The 12299-nt window shown below is 46.7% G+C and overlaps 2 protein-coding genes across 5 annotated transcripts in view; one reads left to right on the top strand and one right to left on the bottom strand.

The window, feature by feature from the left end:
- STING1 (stimulator of interferon response cGAMP interactor 1) overlaps positions 1-1970 on the bottom strand; it is a 39301-nt gene extending 37331 nt beyond the window's left edge. Inside the window, exon 1 of one of the 4 annotated variants that reach the window (XM_077310729.1) lies at positions 1784-1970. In XM_077310729.1, the coding sequence (XP_077166844.1) occupies positions 1784-1970 (187 nt within the window). Of the gene's footprint in view, positions 1-1752 lie in introns of all 4 variants that reach the window. The other 3 variants (XM_077310735.1, XM_077310733.1, XM_077310732.1) reach the window with 3 other exon arrangements.
- UBE2D2 (ubiquitin conjugating enzyme E2 D2) overlaps positions 1969-12299 on the top strand; it is a 38237-nt gene continuing 27906 nt past the window's right edge. Inside the window, exon 1 of the mRNA XM_077310739.1 lies at positions 1969-2460. Within this exon, the coding sequence (XP_077166854.1) occupies positions 1969-2460 (492 nt within the window). The remainder of the gene's footprint in view (positions 2461-12299) is intronic.

Consider the following 12299-nt stretch of genomic DNA (forward strand, 5'->3'; position numbering starts at 1 on the left):
CCCCAAGGATACGGCCTTCTAAATGGCAATGCCTTGCCTGCTGCAATGCTTCCCCAGGGAAACTCACCTGTTGCAGAATCTGCAGTATGGCAGATGCTGGGTAATTCAGTTTTCCAAATTTTAGATACAATTCCACAAGTTAGGATTGATCAGCTAGTCTGCTTTTTGGTTACTGATAATTTGAGGAGGTTTTACTTGTTTTTGCTCACCTGCATTTAGAAATGTTAAACCATTAACTAGTTAAGAACACGCTACTTTAGTTTTTTCCAGTTTTACTCCATTTGCTGCTATAATGATTTGTAAGATACCTTGCAGATACTTGCATGGAAATATATGAGGCATAAATATGAGAGTATTTCAGTGCAGTGCATTCTATCTGAACTATGCACCTTTACACTAGTATTCCCTCCTTCTATGTGGGTAAGAGAAGACACAGCAGTTCACTGGCAGCCTGGACACAAGTGCAGGTCTTATTCATTACTATCACCAAGGCCACAGGCTTTATCTGTGGTATAACCAACACTTGCTACCTTGGCCAGTGATGGTGTTTTCGCCATGCATGACCTAGATTATTAGCCTGATTTTGTGTGTGTTTATTCCAAACATTTTTCACACTTACTGTTGCAAGTGTGTTATTTTGACATTATTCCTGTTTTTCATTTGCTTGAACATTCCACACTTCAGGACAAACAAATCTAACAGCATTCGTTTTAGAACTGAATTACATGTTACATGATTCTTTCTTCCTGTAGAATGCAGCTGCTGGATGTGAGCGCTTTGTATACACGATTAAAAGGGAGACATTAGCACTATGGACAGGCATGAGCCTGGGTCTTCCAACCTGTAGCTTGATGCTAACAACACCACTGCCACTTCTTACAAGGGAACCCGAGTGAGCACGTTTACATCACAGGCAGGTACACAAACTGGCATTTATCATTTGTAAAACAGACACTGAATTATTAGAATGAAAAGTTAGCATCTGCTCAAGATGCAATTCTACATGTCAAGTTCCACCACTAGTTTGAATTCACAATCTGTTCCATGAAGAAACCTGTGCAGGTTCTTCGTTGGGACCCAACTGAATGCCTGTAAGGAAAAGATGCCGGGCTGTTTATTCCAGACCCCAAGGCATGCCCCGTCAGCTCTCAGAAGCTAAGCAGGGTCAACCCTGATGCAGTGGCAAGCGATGGCAAAACACCTACAGATATCTCTTACCCCGCCGCCAGACAACCCTAGGATTTCCTGGCTATGCTACACGTGTGCCACACGATCAGCAACAAAACAAATCCATTCAGACAAGCAAGGGCATTATTTGTACGAGGCCAGAACAGGAGTCCTGTGGCACCTTAACGTCTAAGGCTGGGGTAGTCAAACTGCGGCCCTTCAGATGTCCATGGACTACAAATCCCATGAGCTCCTGCCAGGGGCTCATGGGAATTGTAGTCCATAGACATTTGGAGGGCCGCAGCTTGACTACCCCTGGTCTAAGGAGACGGCTTTCCTGCGGAAGGCCAGGCGGGTCTCTTGGGCGTCGGGCCTGCCGCTTTAGGCGCCGCTGACTCGATAGAGCTCTCCTGCCCATTCCGTCCTCACTGAGGGAGGCCGGGTGGCGGCTCCGGGGCTCTCGAAGCTGAACGGGCGCGGCGGCGAACAGCTGTCAATGTCTAAGCGCGCCGCCCTCGGCCGTCACTGAGCGGGCACCACTCCAATAACTTCCGGGAGGCGGCCAATCAGCGCGCTCCTCCTGACCTTTCCCCGGAAACAGTTCCGTCTCGGTCACCTCTCGCGATAATGGCGCCGCGTTCGCCCGCCCCGACTGTCAAAGAAGAGGGGATATCCCTCCGCCCGGCTTCGCGCCTCCTCTTCCCTCTCACGATTGTTGCCCGCCGTCGAGTTCTGCCCGCCCGCGTTCGCGAAGCCGGCTTCCCCCGGGCCGTGGCCGGACGGGCGGTCGCTTCAGAACGCATGCGCACTCCGTCCTTGGCCGGGCGGAGGAATCCCGTGAACCTTGCGGGCCGCTATTGCGTCATAAAGAACTCCGCGCGGGAGGGCGGGGGTGATGCGGCCGGAGCAGCCGCAGTGCTGAGCGACGGGCACTTCGCGGAGGGAGCCCTGAGGGAGGGCGGGAGAGAGAGCGCGAGCCAGCAGCCCGTGCGGGGGGAGGGCGCCGCCGCCTGCGCTGCCGCCTGCGCTGCCGGACGGGAGGGGGACGAGCGCCGCGGAGAGCAGCCGAGGGCCGGGCGCGGCGGACGAAGAGCCCCGGAGACCCAGGGAGGGAGGGATCGAGCAAGAAAGAGCGCCCTCCGCCCGCTTCCGCCGAGCCACCGCCGCGCTCCTTCCGCCGCAGGAAAAGTAGTCCCCTCCCTTCCTTCCTTCCTGCCTCCCCGCGCGCCGCCCTCAGCAGGCTCCGCCGCCGCCGCTGCCGCCGCCGCGATGGCGCTGAAGAGAATCCACAAGGTAGGCAGGCGGGCGGCCGCTCGGGCCGGCGGAGGAGCAGGAGGGGGGCTGCCCCTCCGCGCCTTACGTAAGCCGGGCCGGGCCTGGGAGAGGCCTCCCTCGCGGGCCGGGCTGGGCTCTGCGTGGGCCCCTCCTCGCTCCCGGGCCTGTCCCTTTCCCTGCACGGGCGCTGGGGAACCCCCTCCCCGCTTCGGCGCCTGCCCGCACGCGGCCTGCCTGGCGGGGGTGGTTTTGCTTGGGCTTTGTCCCGCCTCTCTCTCCCTCTTTCCTGCCTGCCTCTGGGCCGCCGCAGCTGCATCCTCGTTCTTCGGGCGCTGCTTCTGCAAAAGTCCCCCCGCGAGAAGCCCGGAGGTGGGAGGGAGGGAGGGAGGGCGGGCGCAGGCTTGCCTGGGAGTCAGTGCCGTGGGGGTTCTGCAAGGCCGGCTTCCGTCCGTGGACCAGTTAGGGACTCGTGCTCATTTTTGCTGGCCTTCTTCATAGTCTGCCTTTCGGGTTCAAGGGGGGCTGGCGAAGCGGGAGTCAGTACAGACAACAAGAGCGACCAGAGGTGAGGAAGGCATAAGTCAGGGGGTAGTCAAACTGCGGCCCTCCAGATGTCCATGGACTACAATTCCCAGGAGCCCCTGCCAGCGAATGCTGGCAGGGGCTCCTGGGAATTGTAGTCCATGGACATCTGGAGGGCCGCAGTTTGACTACCCCTGGCATAAGTGATGGGCAATTACACAAGGGGGATCATCGCAGTGGCACAGACCACAGCCCTCGATAATTTGTCCAAATAATTTTGTGAGGCCTTTCGTACAGGGCTACCCTGTTTTCTGGGTAGGAAGGCCCTCTTGAATAATTTACTTCTACCGAGTTTGCTGAAAGCCAGCAGAGTGGAAGCCGTCCTGACCTCCTCAAGGCAGGCCATGCCATAAGGTGGGGGGGGGGGGCCACAATAGAGAAGACAACTGTTAATTTTGCCCATTGAAAGGTTGGCCCCCTGCAAAGATGGCTTTACCTAGGACAGAAGAGATGGTCTTGCTGATAAGCGTTTTACAATAAGAAATGTTAAATTCCTGACAGTGCATACTTGCCATTTTTCTCTCCTGTGTTTTTCTGTTAATGGTTCCCTGGGATGCTTGTTTATGGAACCTAGAAAAGTCATATTTGCTGCTACCTGAGGTGCTTTAGCTTATTACAAGTTTTATTAGTCTGGAGAGTAATGGAAATTTATGTTTAAACAGAATAAAATGGAAATGCTCACTACTGATCCTCTTGAAGGATACTGAAGTCAACCAAACACTGTGCTGTAGTTTTGAGTTTTCTTCAGCATTCAGTAATTAAGCTTTTAATAACTGAGGCTGGAGCTTTTCAAAAGTCCAGTTAAATATTTCTCTCAAAGCTATTTTATATTTGGTTGTGGGCTAATGTTCCATGAAGCCAACCACAACCTTGTCGAAGTGGCAGCTTACCTTCTTAATTGCACTATGGTGTGATCGGATGGCAGCAGTAGGAGTGAGGGCTCTTTACATCCCAGCCCTCTGGCTGTCAAGGTCATGCTTATGCACCCCTATTTAGGCTGTGCCCTATAATCATAGCAATCATTGAACTGGGACAGGGTTCAAGAGGAAACAGGAAGGCAGCCACAGAGCAGTCACCTCAGGATCATTCCACAAACAATGTGGAAGTACCTCCAACGTGGTGATGATACTGAGCTGCAGCAAACTCTGATTTTCAGAATTTCATTGCCATAATATCATTAACATATCATTAATGCTATGCTTTTACAGATATGTACACTATAAAAATTGTAGACGCCACCTGAATGAATTGAGAAGTGCCTGATAGCTCACTGTAGCATTTATCAAAGAGAACCTAGGACTACTGAATCTTCCAAGTTATCTGGCATGGACTTTGTATTAGTTGTGGGTGGGACTGGGAGTGATTGTAGGTGGCAAAAATGCCTTTGTACTTTGTTGCTGTTCTAATAAATTGATGCTTTAAATATTTGACCACAAAGGCTCCACGCTGAGTCTACTGAATGGTGAGAAAGCACAAAGTGGGACTTGCTTCCGAGGAAAGAAGCATAGGATTGTACTGCAAGTCATGTTGAAAGCTGTGGAACTTGTAACTCGTTCTGTTCATTACAAGTGGATGGTCACAGCTAATGTTTGTTTTGGGGTCAAGGATGGAGCTTTTATTAGCTTATTAAATCTAATAATTTGGGCTGTCCCAGATAAGAGCTCATTTTAGTTACTTGGGAAAAAATAGATATCAATTTAAGGCATTGATGTTCCTTGTTGTTCAGATTCCAGTGATGCATATTTATTTATTTTATTTTATTATATTTATTTATTATTATATTTATATACTGCCCTTCCTGAGGGCTCGGGGCAGTTTACAGGAAAAGATACAGATAACATATAGTAACAGGTGATAACAGTAATAACATAACAATAATAACTTAACATGATCATAACAACATCATTAGAAATAGAAATTGCAAGAGCCTCAGCTCAACTCTTACTAGGACCCAGTGGGTAAGGCCAATTAGTGTCCGTCATAGTGGGGGGGGGGAGCTTGAGGGCCAACAGGAAGCGGTGGTTTGGGTTGACCTCAACCAAATGCCTGGCGGAGGAGCTCCCTTTTGCAGGCCCTGAGGAACTGTTTAGGTTCTGTCAGGGCCCTGATCTCCTCAAAATGACAGTTTTGTGACTTTTAGTTTAGTTTCATTTGCTCACTAGAATTGTGATGGTATAGAACAGTAGATTCAATGGAATGGTACACATTAAAATTGCTAATGTTTCTAGGGAGTTTCTGGACTGTAATTTTTTAATTACTGAAATCCCATGAAATATCTAAACTAAATTCTGATTACTGGGCGCTATATTGTAACTTGATACCGTCATCCTTAGAACTGTATTTGGAGCAGTAGGTCTTAAAACTGTGAATTCAGACAAGTGGTTAATATCTTCTCTGAACAGATGTTCTATCTGATGTAGTTTTGTAGCTTGCAGCTTACTGTTTTTTTTTCTAGATGAGAGAACACATCTGGGAAGGGCTTTTTAAAAATCTTAGCCTCTCCAACACCAATTATGAGCCAGTGTTCGAAGCAAGGAGGTAGGGTGTATCTTCTCTCACACCAGCAGGAAAAGAAGTGGTAAGAATTAAAGCTAGAAAGGTACTCCTTAGGGAATGGCTGTAATGCTGTGTAATAGATGCATCTGGTGATTAAGGTACAGTAAATGAGATATTTTTTGTTTGGTTCTGGATTTGGTTGCATTTTTCAGGGTTTTTATTTTTTCTTATCTACCCCCCCCCCCTTAGCTTGCAGCTAAGGGTCACCTCTACATAGCAGTTGGTGCAAAATTCAGTTATCCTTGCAAAATGCAGCATTGTGATTTTATTATGTTTTCTGTTCAGTTCCTGGAATTGCAGCCCAGAAACTAAAATTTCTAGATCTGGAAAATTCTTTGCTAGCTAAGCAAACTTGGCACTACTGATGTACTAGTGCACTAACTTTGCACTGTATACTTTCTGTTTCAGGTTCCTTGGTGAGCAGTAGGCTGTTCAGCACCCACTCCTGTTGCAGGCCCACTTTAATCAGAGTGGCATGCTTCACATTATCTTGCCAAAGGAAAGGGACTACTCTTCCAGACCACAATAAGGAGAGGGTGGGCAGAAATGTATTTGAATAGGATAGCCCAGAGGTAGTCAAACTGCGGCCCTCCAGATGTCCATGGACTACAATTCCCAGGAGCCCCTGCCAGCCCCTGCCATGGACATCTGGAGGGCCGTAGTTTGACTACCCCTGGGATAGCCCATTATAGAAGGCAAGGCAGCTGTCCAGAAAATGCTTTGTTTGAGAGCTGCACAAACACTGGCCATTTTCTGCACAGAGGTCGTTCCCCAATTCTCTGGCAAGATGGGTCCTCAGCCCCACATATCCCTTTTCCTGAGCTCACTTGAGCTTAGAGATGGTAAGAAGCATAAGAACTGTGAAGAACTCTGTTCGATCAGACTAGTGGTCCATCTAGTCCAGCATCCTCTGTCACATACTGGCCCAGCAGTTCCTCTGGGTAGCTAACAACAGAGCATAGAGGCCAAGGCCTTCCCCTGATGTTGCCTCCTAGCTCTGAGATTCAGAGGTTGACTGAGTTTGAACATGGAGATTTCTATCCATCACCATGGCTAAGTAGTCATTAATAGTCTTGTCCTCTAAAGCAGGATTCTCTTCTCTGTTCCTGATATCAGCACAAAGACAAGAAATCAGCTCTCTGCTATTTCCCTTGTTTGCTAGAGGAGTCCTTTTAAATGCTTCTTATGGCCTTAAAAAACAGTTTAGGAGAATGCTTACAAGCTCAAGTGTTAACACGCTGAAACATTTTTTGCTGTTTTAAGCATATACAATTTTACATATATTTTATGTTTATCTTGATTTTTCAAGTTGGCTCTAGGCTAACTCTAAACGACCTGAGCTAAAAAAATAGGCTGGGTTCCATGAATCCTAATATCAGCCAAATTATTTATGCTCTCTCTGACCGTTTACGCACTGGAGGTTTCATGCTGGGCTGCAGGCTGGAGTTTTAGTCGTGGCAGGTTACTCCACCCCTTCATGCACCCACACGGGGGAGCATTTGGCCCGGTGTGCCTCATCCACCCCCGATTTTTGCTCCTGCATGAGAGCTGGGGCAGTGAAGTTCCCAGTGCATAAACGGTGTCTGAGAGCAAGCTGTCAATTTGGAGTTTTAGTTGCATCTGATATTGAGCACTCAGCTTCACACATCCCCTTTCCTGAACTCACTTGAGCTGAGAAAAGATAAGCATAAGAACATAAAGAGAGCCCAGTTCAATCAGAATGCAGCATGGTGTAGTGGTTAAAGAGCGGCAGCCTCAAATCTTGATTTCCCCACTGCCCCACATGCAGCCAGCTGGGTGATCTTGGGCCAGTCACAGTTGTTTTAGAGCTGTTCACACAGAGCAGTTCTCTTGCAGCATTCTCAGCCCCACCTATTTCATAGGAGAGAAGGAAAGGAATGGTGATTGTTATAACCACTTTGAGACTCTGGGATAGTGAAAATCAAGGTATAAATAAAGATTTTTAAACATTTTTTATTTAACAGTATATAAGCAATAAAAAGAACAAAGCCTTTAACAACTTTCCCTTCCCCGCTCTTCCCCTTTATGGCACTTTGGCATTGTCTGTATGTAGATGGGATTAGCTGAGTGTGCATCCCAGTAAACAACATTTTAAATTCTGGTCTAACTCAGGTTGCTCGAGTTCAGGGGTGGCCTAGCTGTGGCTCTCCAGATGTCCATGAACTACGATTCCCATGAGCCCCCCTGCTCTAGTTAAATACCAAGCTGTTGACGTCATATGCTTCTGGAGATAGAAGTCTCAGGGGTACTCAATTCTTTACATGCTTGTGTATCTCTTCAGGCATCCGTCAGTGTGGAGGACAGAAGAATCAGCACAAAATACTTGCAAATATTCAGTACGTTGCAATATTTGGAAGTGCTTTTTCAAGACTGCAGCTCTGTGCACCCTTTTCTGGGTGTCAGCCTCATTGACTGAAATAGGATGTATTTCCAAGTAAATTTGTTCAGGCTTGTACCCAGTGCTGTATTGCTTGGTCAGTAATCTAGTCACATAGAGTAGCAATGCTATTGTGACATTATTACCTTTTGAGTATTCAGTGTGAGATATTCGCAGCTGTCTAAATTCGCTGCAGTTATGGTTTTAAACAGACGTTTAAAAAGAATTTCACTCACTCTGACAGACAGTTTTTTGTATGGTAATTATTCAGTCTCTTCCTATCCAGTTTTTACATTTCAAACCTAGCAGTTGTGTGGGTGGTGGAGCAATAAAAGCCCTCCCCTTCATGTCTCAAGAGTAGCAAGTCGAGGATCGGTATTAGACAACAAAACAATGCAGGGGGTGCCTGGGAAATGGGGCAGAATCCCGGTGGACTGACTTTGGGCCAAGTGAGTCTAGATTACTGAACCCAAAATAAGTAGAACCAATCTTATTGTGTGTTAGACATCTTAAAATGAACGTAACATGCTAATCGGAATAGCCATCACAAGAATGCTTAGAATTAAGTAGAAGCTTTATACTTTCTGTCGTGGTTGCTGATGCAGTCCGCAAATAAGATAATACCAAAAGTGGCAGGTAGCAACTGTTGAGTAATCGGTACCTTGTAAGCTCAGATGGGCATTTTCCTCTCGCATAGAAGTGGAGACTTTATATTTCAAGTGAGGAAAGATTTTTGGTGTTCCAATGATTCCCATGTGTCAATTAAGACTTTTTTTGTGGGGCAAGAGATCCCTACTAGTGAGAAATACCAGCACATGCCATGCGTAGAACTAACTTCATATTTCTGTAGACTGACAAGAGACATGAGAATATATGTAGGAAATGGGTGATTTTTATGTCTTTGACTGAGTAGTTTAAGATACATAGAATGTGGGAAACAGCTGAATTAAAATCAACCTTATATGGCTGACTTAATGGTTTATTTCCAGAATGCTTCTGGATAATGTTATTATTTATTGGATTTCGATACTGCCCTTCCAAGCCAGCTCAGGACTGTGTATGTCATGCAACTAATAGTTAACATTTTAATTAAAATAAACATTTAATTAAAGATTAAAATATACAATATAAAACAAATTAGCAGATTTAACAGCATCTATAAAACAATAGCAGCATCATTTTGTTACCCAGGGATTGGACTATCCATAGATCTTTTCCAGGCTGGGTGTCTGTGAGACATTTTTGTTGGGGAGTGCTCATAGATGTTATAGGTCATTGAACCCAACCAAAGACTTGGTAGAAGATTTCTGTCTTGCAGACCGTGTGGAACTGTGCCAGCTTTGACAGGGCCCGGATCTCTTCTGGGAGCTCATTCCATCAAATGGGGGCCTGGACAGAAAACATCCTGGCCCTGGTTGGGACTAGGGACCAACAACCAGTTGGAATTTGCAGAGTGGGGCTCTCTTTGGGGGGCACAGGCAGAGAGGTGGCTCCTTAGGTATGCCGGTACTAGACCACAAATGGCCCTAAAGTTAAGAAAACCAGTTCTTTAAACTGGATCTGGAATTCAACCGGAAGCCAGTGCAGCTGCTGGAGCACAGGCCGAACTTGGCCTTCCAAGGTATTCCTTTGAGGACCCAGTCAGCTGCGTTCTGGACCAACTGCAGTTTCTGGGGCAGGGGTAAGGGAAGGCCAGTGTAGAGGTGGCCACTGCATGGATCACTGTGGCTAGGTGTTCTGGGACCAAGTTGGGTGTTGTTAGTTTGGCTTGGTGATGATGGAAAAACAGCAGGTGCGCTACTCACTATCTGAGCCTCCATAGTTAGGGAGGCATCAAAGATCACGCCCAAGTTCCTGGCTGAGTGTGCAAGTGTAAGCTTCACCCTGTCCAGGCTGGCTAAGCAAGCTTCCTCATGTGGCTCTTTCCTTCCTGGCCACAGGACCCCTGTCTTCAAAGGGTTGAGTTTCAGGCACCTCTGCTTAATCCATCCTGCCACCGCTTCCAGGTATCCAGCAGATGACTCTGGGGTGAATCTGGATGGCCATCCATCAGGAGGTAGAACTGGATGTCATCAACTGGATGTCATCAACAGCAAATGCTGGGAATTGTAGTCCATGAACATCTGGAAGACCACAGGTTGACTACCCCTGATATGGGTAAGGGGTTGGATCCGCCAGAGGTATATGGTGCTGCAAGGGAATTCTGCCTACAGAGGGGGACCTTCTCTCCCCCCCCCCCCCGCGCTACTCATGAGAGAGAGAGGGCTGGAGGTTGCAGGATGGGGGAAATTGTTGAAACTCATGGTGGAAATTTTCTGTGAAGCCTCCTGTTGGAGTTGGGCATTTTGTAACTTACATAGTTGTGCCAGTTAGCGTTTTTGATCTGGATTCTCTAGTGAGGCAGATACCCAGTGATGTTCTGTGCATGGGTACGTATGAAGAAGAGTAGAATAAATACATACATTGAATATTATTTATATCCTTTCTCCCTGATCACATTGTTCACTCCCTCCCCTTAATCTGCATAACGACAAACTAGTAAAGATAGGCCAGGCTGACAGATTCTTATTTGTTATTTATTTATATTATCATATTTGTTGACCGCTGTTCTGGCCTAGCTGGTTCATGGTGGCTTACAAGAAGTTAAAAATACAGAACCCCACCGTACTCATAAAACCCTAACGCCAACCCCTCTCCCTTCCTGTTATGAGCCCAAAGACACTTGGTGGGCTTCTCAGTCTGAGAAACAGATTAGAGCCCAGTTTTTCCAGGCTCTGTGCCACACCAGACACTTGGCCCATTGAGGTCAGTACTCAGACTGGTCGTGGCTTTCCAGGGTCTAGGATGGAGGTCTTTCACCTACTACCTGGTCAAAGATACTTGGAACCTTCTGAATGCCAAGCAGATGTTCTGTTTTAATCCTGATGACTTCTGATTTACTCTTGCCGTTAACAAGAGCTTTGGATGTTCATGTTCTTTCATCCTGAGACTTAGAAGCATCTGAAACAACAAAAAAAATGTTTTCAGGGGATTTCCCTTTGGAAATTGGGACCACCATTGAATATAGTGGAAAGGAAAGGGCTTTTTTTTGGGGGGGGGGAGGGTGCATCCTTATTTTTCAGTTAGGAGTACAGCTGTGGCTGTTACTTTGACTTCTTTCAGGAGCATGTGAACTCTCATTCTGTAGGGACAGGACTTTGATTATAATAAGTGGCTTGTAGCTCAGTGGTAGAGCATTGACTTTGCATGCAGAAGTTTCCATGTTTGATACCTGGGGCTGCCATTTGAAAGGACCAGATAATAGATAGTGTGGAGATCTCCACCTGAGACCTCGGAGAGCTGCAGCTAGTCTGAGTAGTTAGCACTGATTTTGATAGACTGTTGGTCTGATTCAGTGCCAGGTAGCTTCATGTGTTCATGTGAATGCTACTGTTACGACTGCTGACGCAAACAGCTGCCTTGCATAGGATGCGTAGCATTACATGAATTCCCAAGTAGCAAACTTAAGTAGGGCTTGTTAAGTATTGTTAGCTGCATGGGCAGCTTAATGGCCAGTTGCATCCAATCTAGTCTAGCGGCTGCACTCAAAGGGACTTCGGAGTTTCACAGCTCATCACTAATGCCTGTAAAAATTGTCTACCTGAGCTGTACATCTTAGACAGATTTCTTTTGAATGTTTTGAAGCATAGTTACCTTGAAATTAGTCTCCACTTCCAAACTAACTTTCAGAGAGAAACTATACATGTGTCTTAATTCAAGTTTGAATGTTTGTTACCTTCCTTCTGTGACTCGGTGGGGAGGGTGGATCCTGCAAATGTATTTATGTATTTTATAATATTTATATCTGCAAATGGAAGGGATCTTTTCTGTTGATTGACCCCTTCCCATGTTTGCCTTTCAGGAGGATGTTTGGGGATGTAATGGTGGGGAGAGGCACAAAACTTGTCTGGTCATGCTTTTGTTTAGGAGTATAATGGGTATGGAGAGGAGCAAAAGTCACCAGGTCCTACTTTTTTAATATATATATATATGGGGAGCATGTAGAAATCATTGCCTTGTAGATGTGTATTTTTGTATGATGGGCCAATCAGCTTATTCTTAGACTAGTAATCAAGCCCGCTGTACCTAAAATACAGCGGGCGCTAGGCATGGGAGCCCCCGGCAGTCGCGCGGAGCAAAAACAAAAGCTCCGCGCGACTGCCGGGGGCTCCCATGCCTAGCGCCCGCTGTATTTTAGGTACAGCGGGCTTGATTACTAGTCTAAGAATAAGCTGATTGGCCCATCATACAAAAATACACATCTACAAGGCAATGATTTCTA

Source organism: Paroedura picta, chromosome 14, assembly GCF_049243985.1.
Source record: "Paroedura picta isolate Pp20150507F chromosome 14, Ppicta_v3.0, whole genome shotgun sequence".
Lineage (NCBI taxonomy): Eukaryota > Metazoa > Chordata > Lepidosauria > Squamata > Gekkonidae > Paroedura > Paroedura picta.